The 16416-nt window shown below is 39.1% G+C and overlaps 1 protein-coding gene across 1 annotated transcript in view; it reads left to right on the top strand.

The window, feature by feature from the left end:
- Positions 1-13429, top strand: part of LOC107184166 (KAT8 regulatory NSL complex subunit 1) — a 21955-nt gene extending 8526 nt beyond the window's left edge. Inside the window, exon 2 of the mRNA XM_015568152.1 lies at positions 11797-13429. Coding sequence (XP_015423638.1) covers positions 11880-13166 — 1287 coding nt within the window. The 5' untranslated portion in view covers positions 11797-11879 and the 3' untranslated portion in view covers positions 13167-13429. The remainder of the gene's footprint in view (positions 1-11796) is intronic.
- The last annotated feature ends 2987 nt before the right edge of the window (positions 13430-16416 follow it).

The following is a 16416-nucleotide window of genomic DNA, read 5'->3' as shown; positions in this document are numbered from 1 at the left end:
ACCTGGGACCTTTCAGTCCGCAGGCCGACGCTCTATCCACTGAGCCAAACCGGTTTCGGCCTGTTTCCAAATCTTAGCTATGGTGAATTGTGCTGCTATGAACATAGGGATGCATATATCCTTTCTGATTGGTGTTTCTAGTTTCTTGGGATATATTCCTAGAAGTGGGATCACTGGGTCAAATGGGAGTTCCATTAGACCATAAACTCCTGCAGTCTTTCTATTATTCGTCTGGCATTCGTATATGTTTAAGTGAGCTATCTATGATATACAATACATCAGTGATTGGGATCAAGATTCATTCACAGAGGGCCCGGCTGATGTTGCTCAGTGGATTGGGCATCATCCCATAGACCAAGAGGTCCTGGGTTTGAGTCCCAGTCAGGGCACATGACCGGATTGTGGGCTTGATCCCCAGTAGGGGGTGTGCGGGAGACAGCCTATGGATGTGTCTCTCATCTATGCTTCTGTCACTTCCTCTCCTTTCCTCTCTATTTAAAAATCATTAAAAACATATTTTAAGAAAAGATTCATTCACATAGGGAATGCTGATGAACAGGAATTGGGTTAGGATTTGGTGTTGGGACCGTGGGATGGATTTTGGATATGGAATAGTTGAAGTAGCAGTATGGATGATGCTGGACCCTACATATTCTTTAGGTTTCAACTTAGATGTTATTCCCTCTGGGAAGCCTTCTATGATTCCACCCACTCTCAGCCTGTGCTAGGGTCCCCTTAATGTGCCCCCCAGGATTCCCTGATCACATAGTAGTGTCTTTAGTGGTCTTTGTCATTACTGTAGACACTTAGTGTGGTGCTTTTAATGTTATAGGCATTTTAATGAAATGTTTATTGGAGATAATCAGTTGGTATTCCTCTAAAGACTAAAATTTGAAATCTAGTGTCTAGCAGTTAAGGTCCTTTCAATTTAAAATTAGCGTTGTTACTTAGTATGATGGTTTAAGAGTTGTGGACTTTATTTTTTTAAATATATTTCATTGATTTTTTACAGAGAGGAAGGGAGAGAGATAGAGAGTTAGAAACATCGATGAGAGAGAAACATCGATCAGCAGCCTCCTGCACATCCCCCACTGGGGATGTGCCCGCAACCCAGGCACATGCCCTTGACTGGAATTGAACCCGGGACCCTTCAGTCCGCAGGCCGACGCTCTATCCACTGAGCCTAACCAGCTAGGGCTGCTTTCCTCCTCTTGAGAAGCTGTATACGTGCACCACTTGGCTCATCCAAATTGCTTGTGGATCATCTCCTAAATCCTTTCCCATTATTTTGTCAGTTTCTTGATTAGAGTTTCCTCATCTTCTGCTTGGCAAAATCTCACCAAGTGTTGTTGTTGTTGTTAATCTTCACTCAAGGATATTTTTTCTATTGGGTTTTTGAGAGAGCGGAAGGAGGTGCTGGGGTCCAATCCCAGCAGGTCCAGGGGTCCCCAAAGGTGTAGACGGAGTCGGCGAAGAAGGAATGACACGGAGACAGCGCTCAGTTGATCAGCAGCCTAGCCAGGATCTCCAGCCAAGTTCTGGTCTGGATCTCCAGTGAAGTTCTGGTTAGGATCTCCAGCCTCGTTCTGTGTCCATGTTCTCTTGTTAGGTTCTCCAGGTTCTCCAGCCAGGTTCAGTCACCAGGTTCTAGTCAGGTTCTCTTGCCATGTTCTATCCAGGTTCTGTAGCCAGGTTCTGTCTCTAGGTTCTTCAGCCAGTTACTCTTGCTAGGTTCTGTCTCTAGGTTCTGTGTCTAGGTTCTGTCTCTCGGTTCTGGGTTCTAAGTTCTGTGTCTAGGATCTTCATCTAAGTTCTGTGTCCTGTTGTCTTGTTACATCTGTATTTATACCAGTTGATTCCAATCCTATCAATCTCTATTCCAAAGGTTAGGGCGTTTCTTATCTCCATTCCAGGGAGTAAAGATTATGTAGCTTAAGCATGATTGTTCGTAGTTGAAGTGATTAATTACCCGCCTGGCACTTAGTTAAGAGGTTTTATTCCCTCCCTAACTTCAGGGGAAAATCCCTACCTGGGGAAACAACCTTTCTCGGAGAGGTGACCTTGGTTAAAACACATAGCTCTAAGAAGGGGAGCAAATATATTAAGAACAGTATGCCATATATGCCAGGTCCCTTGAAACAGCAAGGATGGACCGGCTCCCGGCAAGGAGGGACAGGGGAGAGTCTATTGGTTGGGGGAAGGGAGTATCTATTGGTTGCCTCCCACATGATGGACTGAGGATGGAACCTGCAACCCAGATAAGTGCCCTCGACTGGGAATTGAGCCTGAGACCCTTCGGTCCCAGAGTCAGTGCTGTAACTATTGAGCATACTTGCCAGAGCAAACAAATGTGTTTTGGCTACTCTAGTTCAGTCAGTAAGTGCTTAGAGTTTACCGAGCTCTAGATAAAGTTACCGAGTATGCAAGAGAAGGGTCCTAAAGAACACTGCCTGTTTTGAAATATAATTAATAAATTGTGACAATTAGGGAACATTCAAACACATAATTTGAATTGGGTGATGGTGACTTTAAGTGCACTGAAAAACTTAAGCAGGAAGAAAGCAATGTGAATCTGAATAGTAGTGAAAAGTTTCTGTAGAGATGTTATGTATTGAAGGATTAATTATGTTTTGGGCCTTTCCGGTAGAAGCAGCAGCCTAGGCAGAGATTGTGGAGTTTGGAATTTAGGGAGAGTTCTGGGTCCATACTACCTGATGTACTTGTTCCGATATTGTTTTACTAGAGGCCCAGTGCACGAATTCATGCACAAGTGAGGTCCCTCTGCTGGGCCTGTGGGATCGGGCCAAAACTGGCTCTCTGACATCCCCTGGACACTTAGCATATTAGGTTTTTATTATATAAGAAGTTTCATCTTGGTGAATTTTGACTTGTGAAAAGCCACTGGACATTATTCTAGAATAGAGAAGTGAGATGATAAAAAGATATGGATTGTATTGGAGGGCTGAGCTATCAGTCAGGAAGCTGCTATGATTTAGGTCTGAGCTGATGAAGACTTGGCTGGGTTTTGGTTGGTAATGTTAAGAATAGAAAGGATATATCACACCTGAACAGCTTTATGAGCAATGCATAGAGAAGACAAAGTTATGAAGGAAAAGAGAGCCTTTTCTCTTGTCCTTAAGAGCCTTTACATTATTTTATTTTTTTAAATATATTTTATTTTATTTTTTAAAATATATTTTATTGATTTTTTTACAGAGAGGAATGGAGAGGGATAGAGAGTTAGAAACATTGATGAGAGAGAAACATTGATCAGCTGCCTCCTGCACACCCCCCACTGGGGATGTGCCCACAACCAAGGTACATGCCCTTGACCGGAATCGAACCTGGGACCCTTGAGTCCACAGGCTGATGCTCTATCCACTGAGCCAAACCGGTTAGGGCAAGAGCCTTTACATTAATGTTTGTGTCACTTATTTGGCCCTCGTGCAAACTTTAGCCCCTCCTAATTTCTGGATTTACGTTTGGAGAAAATTTTGACCATACTACTGTGGGTGACCACTTTAGTTGAGGTTCTTGTTGCATCCTGTCTGGATTATTGCAGTAGCTGCTTCTTTGCCTTTTTGTTTTCTTTTAATGCATCCTACCCACTGGTCTCTGAAAAGCTCAGTTCTGATGTGTCACTCCTATTTGAAAAGCCTTTCATGACGTTCTGCTGCCTTTAAGTCTGAGTAAAGGCTGGCTATGTAAGGTTTTCCGTTATTGTACTGGCTTCAAACTATCTTGCTACCTTTTTCTGTACTGTTTCCTCTATTAACTTTATATTTCAAGAAAATTGATCATTTAACCTCTAGGATGTCCTATGTTTTCCCACAGCCTTGCCTTTTCCCATGCTATTTCCTCTCACTAGAATGCCATGTTACCATTCTCTTGTTTTAACCTCTTACATAATTAAATTTTAGCTAATTTAAACATTTCAGCTGACATTTGACAACTTCACGGACACTTCCCTTACCAACCTTCCTCCTTCTCTTTCTTTCCTTTGTGCAGAGTAATGAGGTAATGGGGAAAGAAGTTAGTAGAAGCCACATTATGGGCAAACTTTTCTTCCCCATCTGATTTTTGCTTGTTTTCAGTGCAAGTGTGGTGATTAGCCAGCCAGATGGCCAAACCCTTCTCCTTGGGTTTTTGCAGTTTATCAACATTTTTGCATGATGGATGCTGCTAGTTGTGTATTTGGGAGTCCTCTTTTGGAAACTAATGAGGAATAAGGCAAAGTTTTCAGTTGTAGGTATGGAGTTAGTTCTGACTTTCAGTATTTGAAGCAGCCAGGTGTTTTGCTTTCTGGAAAGAATATATCTTACATGTCTATCTTTATAGATAGACATAAAGATAGAGTCTGTATCTCTAGGACAGTAATGGCGAACCTTTTGAGCTCGGCGTGTCAGCATTTTGAAAAACCTTAACTCTGGTGCCGTGTCACATACAGAAATTTTTGATATTTGCAACCATAGTAAAACAAAGACTTATATTTTTGATATTTATTTTATATATTTAAATGCCATTTAACAAAGAAAAATCAACCAAAAAATGAGTTCGCATGTCATCTCTGACACGCGTGTCATAGGTTCGCCATCACTGCTCTAGGAAGTACTTTTCAATTGGGAGGTGTGATTTTTGCCCCCTTTTGGGACATTTGACATTTCTGGAGGCATTTTTGGTTGTCATAATTTGTATAAAGGTGTTTCTAGCATCTAGTGCAGCCGTGGGCAAACTACGGCCCGCGGGCCGGCCCGTTTGAAATGAATAAAACTATTGAAAAAAAGACCGTACCCTTTTATGTAATGATGTTTATTTTGAATTTATATTAGTTCACACAAACACTCCATCCATGCTATTGTTCCGGCCCTCCGGTCCAGTTTAAGAACCCATTGTGGCCCTCGAGTCAAAAAGTTTGCCCACCCCTGATCTAGTGGGTGGAGGCCAGGGATCCTGCTGAGTAGAGTGTATGAGAGAGACCTCCCCCCCTTACAACAGAGTTTCTCAGCACAAGATGTCAGTAGTGTTGAGAAACTCTGCCCTAGGGATATGTTTTTGCTTCAAAAGTGCTACTTGTGTTAGGTCGAAGTTTGTCCTTGAACCTATACTGCAGTTTAGAATAATAGAATCCTAAGTACAGGAAGGGACCCTAGAATTCACATATTTGAACTTTATTCCAACTGTATCCCTCAGAATAGTGTTCCTCAAGATTTTAATAAGTGTAATGGGAAAAAGGTGTTTATTTGTTAAATAGGTTTGGTAAAGGCAAATATCTGCATATTCAGTATGATGAGAAATACATTGTGGATCTCCATCAAAGGAAGTGTTTCCCCAAATGTGTTTGCCTGCTGAAACCATTTAACATTTTCCAAATGCTTCCTTGGAACTGGTAGGGAAACCATTAATTACCTAGCCCAATCTTTTATAGCAGATAGGTTCTTTTGTCTCTTTAGACTTACTGGAAAATCTTAATTTGTGTTAACTTCATCTGCATTTGTCAGATTGTGCTTTATTAGATGAACTAAAAATTGGGATATTTTAGATTTCTTATTTTGAGTGTACACTAACTTTATTGTCTAACTCCACCCACAAATTGGAAATTATAATAATCTCAGCCTGAAACCTACTGCCCAGTCTGTTTTGAGGATTAATAAGTTAATTATAGCTTTTAATGCTTTGTATTCTTAGGAGAAAGGTGACTTATAAGCTGTTGTGCTGCTTTTGTAAAACTGCTAAAGTTTGACAGTCTTCTCTGATTTAAATTGTTGGACAGTGAAACTTTTAGGACTTCAAGTGGGATGGGAATAATTGTTTTAATCAACATTTTGTGGAGTATGTTCAATTTTTAAGAAAAATTCAGGCCAAAACCAGTTTGGCTCAATGGATAGAGCGTCGGCCTGCGAACTGAAAGGTCCCCGGTTCGATTCCTGTCAAAGGCATGTACCTGGGTTGCAGACACATCCCCAGTAGGGGGTATGCAGGAGGCAGCTGATTGATGTTTCTAACTCTATCTCCCTTTCTCTCTGTAAAAAATCAATAAAATATATTTAAAAAAAGAAAGAAAAAGAAAAAGTCACTGACATTTTGCCTTACTCAGGTTTTATGGCTCTTTAAAAATTTGCATTACTTTCTTTTTGCATCCTTTCCTTTTATTATATAAGTAATATATGTTTGTGGTAGAGACAGTTGCATAAGCCAGAAAACCAAAGACAGAAGAATATTACCACCTACTTTTAAAACAAAAATAAGGTTATAGTACTTGTTTTGTAACACCTTTAAAAAATTTGCCGAAACCGGTTTGGCTCAGTGGATAGAGCGTCGGCCTGCAGACTGAAAGAGTCCCAGGTTCGATTCCGGTCAAGGGCATGTACCTTGGTTGCGGGCACATCCCCTGTGGGAGGTGTGCAGGAGGCAGCTGACCGATGTTTCTCTCTCATCGATGTTTCTAACTATCTCTCTCCCTTCCTCTCTGTAAAAAATCAATAAAATATATTTAAAAAAATTAACATTGAAGCAGGAACTTTTTCATGTCAGTAAATACAAGTGTGCTTTGTTATTTATTGTTGCATAGTATTCCATTATATGGGTATTTCATAATTTAAATTGTTGAGCATTTGATTTGCTCTCTTTTTATCAGAAATAACATCATGAAATATTAGATGAATTTCTAAGCTTATGTGATGATTTATGGCAATTAAAGCTAATATTGAGTGCTAGCTAACCAGATTTGTCATGTCCATTTATATGCTTTTTTCCCTAAGTGAAAAGTCCTCAAGTACAGTGACCTTTGAGAAGTATTTGCTTAATATTTTTCCTGTGCATTAAGAAGTCTCATAGAAATTGATTTTTATATTTGCTTTTAGCCTATAGGTTATTAATAGTGTAAATAATGGGTGTTTTTGCCAGGTACTAAGCTAAGAAATTGAAAATATTTCATTTAATCATCACAGCAACTTTGTGATTTAGGCTTGTCTTTCGTAGATGAGGAAATGGAGGGAACAGTTAAATAATTTAAATGAGGGTGGAGCCATGATGTGACCTTGGACCTACTCTCCTTACCTGTGAATGCCTTTGGGGGTAATATTGAATCTCAGCATTGCATTACAAGGCAACTAAGGGAGATGGTTGTAGATTTTTATCTTTTCCTATAAGTAATATTGTTTTGGTGTAGAAAGATAAAGATTTAGGATGTAGAAATGGAATTCCTTCTGAAGAGGTTGCTTTTCCCTCTCCCTACTTACTTAGATGATTGTTTTAGTAACTACTCTTTGCAGTGCGTCCTATGGGGATATAGAGACCAAGGAGAGTGTGTAAACAAAATAAACTCTTGCCTTTGAGCTGAGATATGCGTCATTAATGTTGAGTTCACAAATGTACTTTCACAGGGTCAGAGAAATCTTGAAAGATAGGGGATTTGAGCCAGCAGAGTTTTCTTTAAGTTGTGAACTTTAAATAAATAAATAATTCTAAAATCATGATGAAATATTTACTGCTTAAGTACTTCTGTAGTATGATGTTAATTATGACCCTCTTTTTTAAAATATATTTTTATTGATTTCAGAGAGGAAGGAAGAGAGAGAGACAGAAACATCAATGATGAGAGAGAATCATTGATTGGCTGCCTCCTGCACGAGCCCACAACCTGGTCATATGCCCTTGACTGGAATCGAACCTGGGACCCTTCAGTCCACAGGCCGACGCTCTATCCACTGAGCCAGACCAGCTAGGGCTATGACCCTTTTTTACATGTGCTGTGCGAGCCTGTGTTTTCCTGAGTAAGTTTTGTGTAAGCTGTGTAACATCTGTGCTCTTGCTTCGGTCCCCAGAGGAAGGCTGTTTCCTGCCATTGCTGAGACTTACATATGGTGCTCTTGGGGTAGTAGGTTACAACTACTCTTCTCACCTATTGTATTATTTATCTGGCACTGATAATGTTCCTCCTTGCATTGCAAGTATCAACAATGTATTGCTATTAGTTTAAAAGAGGAGAATATTGGATTGATGGGAAAGATCTGATAGTGATTTTTGTTTATTGCAGAAAATGCTTTGTGTACTATAAAACTAACTCAACATATTTTGCATTGGTTCATCTATCTATTGGTCATTTATACTATATTAGGAAGTAACATTAATGTTAAGATCAGAAATAGAAAAAGTTGACATAAAACAGTTTGTGTTACATAGAAAGCCATATACCAGAAGGTCTACTTATTTCATAGAAAATTCATTAAAGTACAATATTAGAACGAGAAACTTTTGGTGCTATGTAGAGCAATAGATAAATTTAAACTGTAAGTGTATTGGTATTTGTATGGATGCTATCTTGGTCATTTACTTAAATATTTATTTTAAAAAAAGTTAAAAAATATTAATGATTTGAATGGTCATAGTGTGAAAAAAAACCTTGGTGTGCAGTCCTATAGGGTCTATCATCCTATGTTGTCATTAATCTAGGGCTAAAAAAGTTTGACCAAATTGGAAGTTGTCCTCTTGTTTTTTTGTGTGATTTTTAAGGAGGGAAAAGGTTGCTTTAGTTCAGTGGTTCCCTAGTTTTTTGCTCTCAAGACCCCTTTTCACTCTTAAAACATGTTGAGACAACCACAAAGAACTTTTAAATGAATGGCATTGTTTTACATTTTTGTAAATCTTACTAATGTCTGGCTTAATAGAAAACACCTGGGTTCTCTTATCTGTTTTTGCATTCATTCTATTGTATGTTTTGGTTGTAGAATATAAAGAAAATCTGGCTTCACACAGCGAGGTAGGAGGAAAAAGAGGAGTACTTACTAGGCTTTTTAGATAAGTGTGGATCTTCTTTGACATTGTACCCAAACTTGACAAGTTGTAGTTTCATCGAGTTTAGTTCCAATGTGGAATCTAAAACCATATCAATGAACCTTTTGTACTGTTAGGTCAGTAATTTTCAATCACTTAGTGTGCCACAAGCAATTTTGAAACATGCAATACCTGACTATTTAGTCAGGGGTACTGACCTCTTTTCCCTTAGATACTCAAATGAAAAAATAACAGCCAACGACAATAGCCATCCAGTGTGAATGAATCAAAATTACACCTATTTTTTTTGTCAGATCAGCAAAAAAAATATTTTTTTGGTGCGCTGCAGGATTTTAGTACTAATTAGTATGCCATGAGATGAAGAGGGTTGAAAATCACTATTAGGTTAAAATCTATTGGTCTGTCTTGCGCTTACTTTTTTTTTTCTTTTTTATTTTTAAAATATATATTTATTGATTTTTTTACAGAGAGGAAGGGAGAGGGATAGAGAGTCAGAAACATCGATGAGAGAGAAACATCGATCAGCTGCCCCCCGCACACCCCCCACTGGGGATGTGCCCACAACCAAGGTACATGCCCTTGACTGGAATCGAACCTGGGACCCTTGAGTCCGCAGGCCGACGCTCCATGCACTGAGCCAAACCAGCCAGGGCTTGAGCTTACTTTTACCTGTGCATGAGTTTCTCACATGCATTGATCATTTGGTCATTTACTGAGTTTCCCAGATCTTCTAAATGTTTACACATTTCATTGTATGGTATCAAAAATTTACATTTGTTAATATCAGCAGTAGTATATTTAATTAGAAATGACTTTTTAAAGTAATGGGAATATGTTCAAGTTCATGATGGTGGATACAAGTTTTCAAAATACTTATTTTTTGCTTGACAACCCAGATTTTATAATTGGCAATAAACATTGTCAGTGGTTTTTCTTGAAGGGACAGGTTCACTTTGTTCATTTTTGAGAAAATGTCTGCTAACTACATAAGTAGTTCTGCCAACTAAAAATAGTGTTAGATGAGAAAAGCTTCTAGTTCAGCTTTCAATCAGTTGTACAGGTGCTTTTTCTCAGACTACTACTTTTTGTTGTTAATTCTTATCCGAGGATATTTTTTCCTTTTTTTTTTTTTTTTTTTTTTTAGAGGGAGAGGGAAAGAAACATTGATGTGAGAGAGACACATCGATTGGTTGCCTACTGCACGAGCCCCGACGGCTGGGGGTCGAACCTGCAACCCAGGTATATGCTCTTGATTGGGAATCCAACCTGAGACCCTTCAGTGGGTGTGCCAATGCTCTAACCACTGAGCACACAGACCAGGCTCTCAGACTTATTAAAGCTTCAGTAGTAATTTATGTGTACTGTACCTTTCATCATGAAGAATATTTTAAAAAGTAGAGTAGAGATTTAATAAATTTATAATTTTCATAATTTTGTCAAGGACATTGATAAATGGAACTAGCTTTTTTAAAAAAATTCTAACCCAAGGACATGTTTATTGATTTTCAGAGAGAGAGAGATATAGAGGGGGGGCGGGGGAGACAGACAGACAGACACGGATAGATAGACATTGATGTGAGAGAGACATGATTCGGTTGCCTCCTGTATGTGCCCTGACCGTGAATTGAACCTGCGACTTTTCTGGTACACAGGTGCTCAGCCTTGTTTTTGTACCCTCATTGCAAATATCAACAGAAAAAAAAATTTAAAAAGGCAAATAATTTTTAGGATTACTATGAAAATAGCTCTCTTGGACCCCTAAAATGGTCTTTGAGCTCCCAAGAAGTCTGTAGACCACACTTTTAAGAACAGTTGGCTTAGTTCTTTACATAGATTTTCTTTTGCTCTCAAACCAAATAGAGGCAAATGACTGAGGCTTTTAGCTTAGATTACTAAATGAAAGCAATACCATTACCAGAGATAATAAATCTGGTTGAGGAGTAAGTATTGAAAGAAGAAAGTGAATTTTGATTTCCAGGGAGCTTGAGGAACATAGAGGTGGGAATGTTGACTAGTGCAACTCAGCAAGTTTTTCTGAGTATTAGGAGGCCTCACTATACATACTAGAGGTCTCACTGTACTAGTACATACTAGTGGTTGTTGAGAAGGAAGTGGGTTCAGCGAGAAGAGGACAGAAGAAGGAACCTTGGTATCAAGGACATCAGGAAAGGAGAATTTCAAGAATGATTGGTCAGCACTACCTAATGCTTTAGAGAAGTCAGATAGATTGGGGATTGAGACTTAACCATTGAGAATTGATAATGAGATTACTGGTAACTTCTGCCAGAGCAGTAGGAGCCAGATTAGAGTGCAGAGGCAGCTATTTATATTATTCTTTTAGGAAGTTTTGGAGTGAAGGGAAGAGACAACTTGGGCAGTTAATTTGAGAGGTAGGTTGTACTGAGGACAATAAAGAAAGCTGACAAGTGTGATCCAGTTAAGCTTGTAGTTTGAGCTGTCTTGCTGAGATGTGAGAAGCTGCTGAACACTGGATTGTTTGGCCAGAAAAATACACCGATCTATGACATTTGGCATATGAACTTTTTGGTGGGATGGCAAGTTCTTACTAATTCTTTTCTGTTTAATTGCTAGATGTTTAGTTTGCTTCATTTGCTTTAAATGCACTCATTTTAAGAAGTTTAAAGAGATTTTTCTCTTAAATGAAGGTGATTTGACTTTAATAATCTGCGATTCTCTCAGTGTAGAACTTCTGTTTTAGCTACTTTGAATCCGTGGTAACAAGTGACAAAAAAAGTGGAATTCTTTCTCTTGTACAGAAGAGTATATGTGCGCGTGCTCTCTCTCTCTCCCCTCCTCCTTCTTTCCTCCCTTCCTTCCCCCCCTCTCCCCCTCCCCCTCCTTCCTCTGATGAAGGATATTCAGGTCTCCAGAGTGAATGTGACTGGAGGCAGAGTTTGGATTATAGCCTCAAGTAGTATTTGTATGAAAAATGTTGTCTATTATGCTTGTATTTCTAACTTCCTTTTGTTCTTTTTTTTCTAGTCTGTTCTCTGGGGAGGCAGAAAGGGGCCGTGGAGCTGGCCTCGGCACCGGGAGAGGCTGGACTTCCTGTCTCTCTGTGCTGAATGGCTGCGATGGCGCCCGCTCTCACTGACGCAGCAGCTGAAGCACACCATATCCGGTTCAAACTGGCTCCCCCATCCTCCACTTTGTCCCCTGGCAGTGCCGAAAACAACGGCAACGCCAACATCCTTATTGCTGCCAACGGAACCAAAAGAAAAGCCATTGCTGCAGAGGATCCCAGTCTAGACTTCCGAAATAATCCTAAGGAAGATTTGGGAAAGCTGCAACCATTGGTGGCGTCTTATCTCTGCTCCGATGTAACACCTGTTTCCTCGAAGGAATCGTTGAAATTGCAGGGTGTCTTCAGCAAGCAGACAGTCCTTAAATCTCACCCTTTCTTATCTCAGTCCTATGAACTCCGAGCTGAGCTGTTGGGGAGACAGCCAGTTTTGGAGTTTTCCTTAGAAAATCTTAGAAGCATGAATACGAGTGGTCAAACAGCTCTGCCACAAGCACCTGTAAATGGGTTGGCTAAGAAATTGACTAAAAGTTCAACACATTCTGATCATGACAATTCCAGTTCCCTCAATGGGGGAAAACGAACTCTTACTTCATCTTCTCAGGGGGGTGAAATGGTGGCATCTGAATCAGGGGACTTGAAGAGGGGTATGACCAATTGCACTCTTCCACATAGAAGCCTTGATGTAGAACACACAACTATATTTAGCAATAATAGCACTGCAAACAAATCTTCTGTAAATTCCATGGAACAGCCAGCACTTCAAGGAAGCAGTAGGTTATCACCTGGCACAGACTCCAGTTCTAACTTGGGGGGCGTCAAGTTAGAGGGTAAAAAGTCTCCCCTGTCTTCCATTCTTTTTAGTGCTTTAGATTCTGACACAAGGATAACAGCTTTACTACGACGGCAGGCTGATATTGAAAACCGTGCCCGCAGATTACAGAAGCGCTTACAGGTTGTGCAAGCCAAGCAGGTGGAGAGGCACATTCAGCATCAGCTGGGTGGATTTTTAGAGAAAACTTTGAGCAAACTGCCAAACTTGGAATCCCTGAGGCCCCGAAGCCAGTTGATGCTGACTCGAAAGGCTGAAGCTGCATTGAGAAAAGCTGCCAGTGAGACCACCACTTCAGAAGGACTTAGTAACTTCCTGAAAAGTGATTCCATTTCAGAAGAATTGGAGAGATTTACAGCTAGTGGTATAGCCAGCTTGAGGTGCAGTGAACAAGCATTTGACTCAGATGTCACTGACAGTAGTTCAGGAGGAGAGTCTGATATTGAAGAGGAAGAACTGACCAGAGCTGATCCTGGGCAGCGTCATATACCTCTGTGAGTAGAACCCATGCATAATGACATTCTTGAGAGAGGGAACACAGGAGAAAGACTTGGTGAATTCCCATCACGGGGAGAATGGGATTCTTTGTTTATAAGTACCTAGATTCCATTTGTCTTTTTTCTAATTTTAGGTAGGTGAATGCATATATTGTTAGTGACGAAATGGAAGATATTTCTGGTATAGTTGCTGTAGGCTAAAAGCTGCTAATTTATTTTTAAAATCTAATTTATTAAAAATAGACATCTATTTGTAAAACTGTACTCATTCTTTGAGTGAATAGATTTTTTTTTGAAGCTGGACATAAGTTATTTTTATAAGTTTCTATGACTTGACTTCAGAATTTGTTGCTTCTAGTAGATGGGGACAGAAATTTAGTTGACCTAGTTCACTTTGCTGGAGTTTATAGTTGGTTTAATTGAGCTTTCAGTTGAGAATGTACCCCGTCTTCACTTGTAACACTTGGCGGTTTCCTCTCCTTTTTAAGGACTAATAATCAGAAAATGCTCTATTTTATAGGTTACATCTAAGCACAATTCACTTTTTCACAACTTGTCTCTACCTAAAATAGCCTATCTTTGTCAGATTTGGATTTTATTTTCTCTCAGCTGAGTTAAATGTATTAGCTTATTTGGGATAAATTCTTATTGGTGTTTCCAAATCTGTTTGTTTGAAGAAAATTCTGCATAAGCTTTGAGTGGCACTCAGTTGGTGTGGTGGAGCTCATATACTTTGCTCCTAATTCTGCATTTGGCTCCTTATGGATTAAATAGGAAGTACTGTATATAAATATATCTCCTTAAAGATAAATCAGTCTATGCCCTAACCGGTTTGGCTCAGTGGATAGAGCGTCGGCCTGCGGACTGAAGGGTCCCAGGTTCGATTCCGGTCAAGGGCATGTACCTTGGTTGCGGGCACATCCCCAGAGGGGGGTGTGCAGGAGGCAGCTGATCGATGTTTCTCATCGATGTTTCTAACTCTCTATCCCTCTCTCTTCCTCTGTAAAAATCAATAAAATATATTAAAAAAAGATAAATCAGTCTACTTTTTAAAAAATTCTCAGTCAAGGATATGTTTTTATTGATGAGAGAGAGAAACAGACATTCATGTGAGAGAGAAACATCGGTCAGTTGCTTCCCATATGCACCCCAACCAGGGATTGAGCCTATAACCTTGGTATGTGTTCTGACCAGGAATCACACCGGCAACCTCTTGGTGTACAGGACAACACTCCAACCAACTGAGCCACCTGGCCAGGGCAATCAGTCTATATTTTATCTACTTAAAAGTGCTAAACTTGTGAAAAAGGGAAACATGATAATTTGGAAAAGATGGGCAGGATAGTTGACTAGCAAATCCTCTCTCATTTCTACTTTGGGTAGGGATTTTGTAAAGGTTGATTTATTAGAGAAGGCTCAAATAGGTGGCTATGTTGGAATAATTGTTTTTTCCTTGCCTGTAGTAAAAAAGGTAACTAAGATTTTCACTGGAGACTTAATTGAGGCAGCTGTACTTTTAAGTTTAAGTAAATTTCCTTTTTTCTTAAATGGATTACTAGTTTACATCACCTTGTATTTGTGGCATTATCCCTACTGACTTTGCTGCATAAACCATTGCTTCAAAAAAATCTTAATGTTAGCCTATCCAGTTTGGCTCAATGGATAGCGTGTCAATCTTCGGACTGAAGGGTCCCGGGTTTGATTCGGTCAAGGGCAAATGCCTGGGCTGCAGGCTTGATCCCCAGTAAGAGGGCATGCAGGATCAAGCCTGCAATCAATGATTCTCTCATCATTGATGTTTTAGTCTCTCCTCTCTTCCTCTCTCTGAAATCAACAAAAATATGTTAAAAAAAATCTTAGTTAATGTTGAATTTTTTTGTGTTTTAGAGTAATTTCATATAACAAATACTGTAGTTGAAGCATGTTACTTACATGTGCTTGTTTTGTGTATTTGAGAAAATAATCTAGAAGCTTACTGTTTTCAGTATACCTTGTATTGAAAAAGTTTTTAAGTTTTGGTAATGTGGGTAACTTTAATCCAGTGAAATAAAAATAACTAAGAGAGAACTTTTTTTTATTCCATAGGATAATTTAGTGATTTGAAAAGACCTTAGTCTCTTCACTCACTACTTAGTTCTGGGCCTTCTCATATAATGAATGGTTTGTTGATTTGGAAGAGTGTGAAGTGCAAGGACAGTTCACAGATATTTTAGGGATCAGTTGAACCCACTTACAATTTAAGAAAAATATGGAGAACTAAAGATACTGTGAAGTAAATATACTTTTGTACATTTTTATGTAATTGAATCAAAATTTAAAGCACCAATACACCACTACTTCAAAGATCTTGTTGAGCAAGGCCAACAGATTGACTCCTAATGCAAGTATCTAGCCAGGTGTTTTATTTATCTTTTAATTATGCATATATATATATATAGAGAGAGAGAGAGAGAGAGAGAGAGAGAGAGAGAAAGAGAAAGAGATTGATTGATTGAGATTGATTTGTTGTTCCACTTAATTATGCATTCATTGATTGATTCTTGTATGTGCCCTGACCAGGAATTGAACCTGCAACCAACCTTGTTGTATTGGGAGGCCGCTCTAACCAACTGAGCTACCCAGTCATGGTGGTAGGCAGGTGTTTGTTGACCATCTGAGTGTTTTAAAGATTTTTCAGTAATTGGCCAGACAATGAGAATGGAGGTATTGCTTTGATTAAAAAAGAAAAAGAGGGAAAGTCTTTGGATGCTGAGAAGCCTTTTCTTAGTGATCTAGTAGTCCATTCCAAATCCCATAACCACATTTAGAATTCTTGAGTCCTAGAATAAATAAAACTGGTGAGTTTAAACTTGTTTTCCCTTTTTGGTAGTCTGTCTAATATTTCACTCCTTTACTGAAGTATTTCTGCCAGAGATAAAGTTGCTCTTGTACTAAATATTTTCAGCCATGATGAAAATATTTAGTACAGGATACTGTTGAAATGAAATGTTTTGAAATAATGCTGCTTATAAATTATAAGTGGATGGTTCTGTGAAAATTGCAAGCCTTCACTAAGAATTCATTTGTTTTTTTCTTTTCTAACTCTTTTTTTTTTATCCATTCCAATGGAGTGTCTTTTTTTTTTACTTTTTTTTAAAATATATTTTTTATTGATTAAGATATTACATATGTGTCCTTATCCCTACATTATCCCCACCCCCCGCTCATGCCCTCACCCCCTCCCGCCTGTTGTCCATGTCCATTGGTTAGGG

This window comes from Myotis davidii, unplaced genomic scaffold, assembly GCF_000327345.1.
Source record: "Myotis davidii unplaced genomic scaffold, ASM32734v1 scaffold684, whole genome shotgun sequence".
Taxonomy (NCBI): domain Eukaryota; kingdom Metazoa; phylum Chordata; class Mammalia; order Chiroptera; family Vespertilionidae; genus Myotis; species Myotis davidii.
This window is presented reverse-complemented; position numbering and strand designations above follow the sequence as displayed.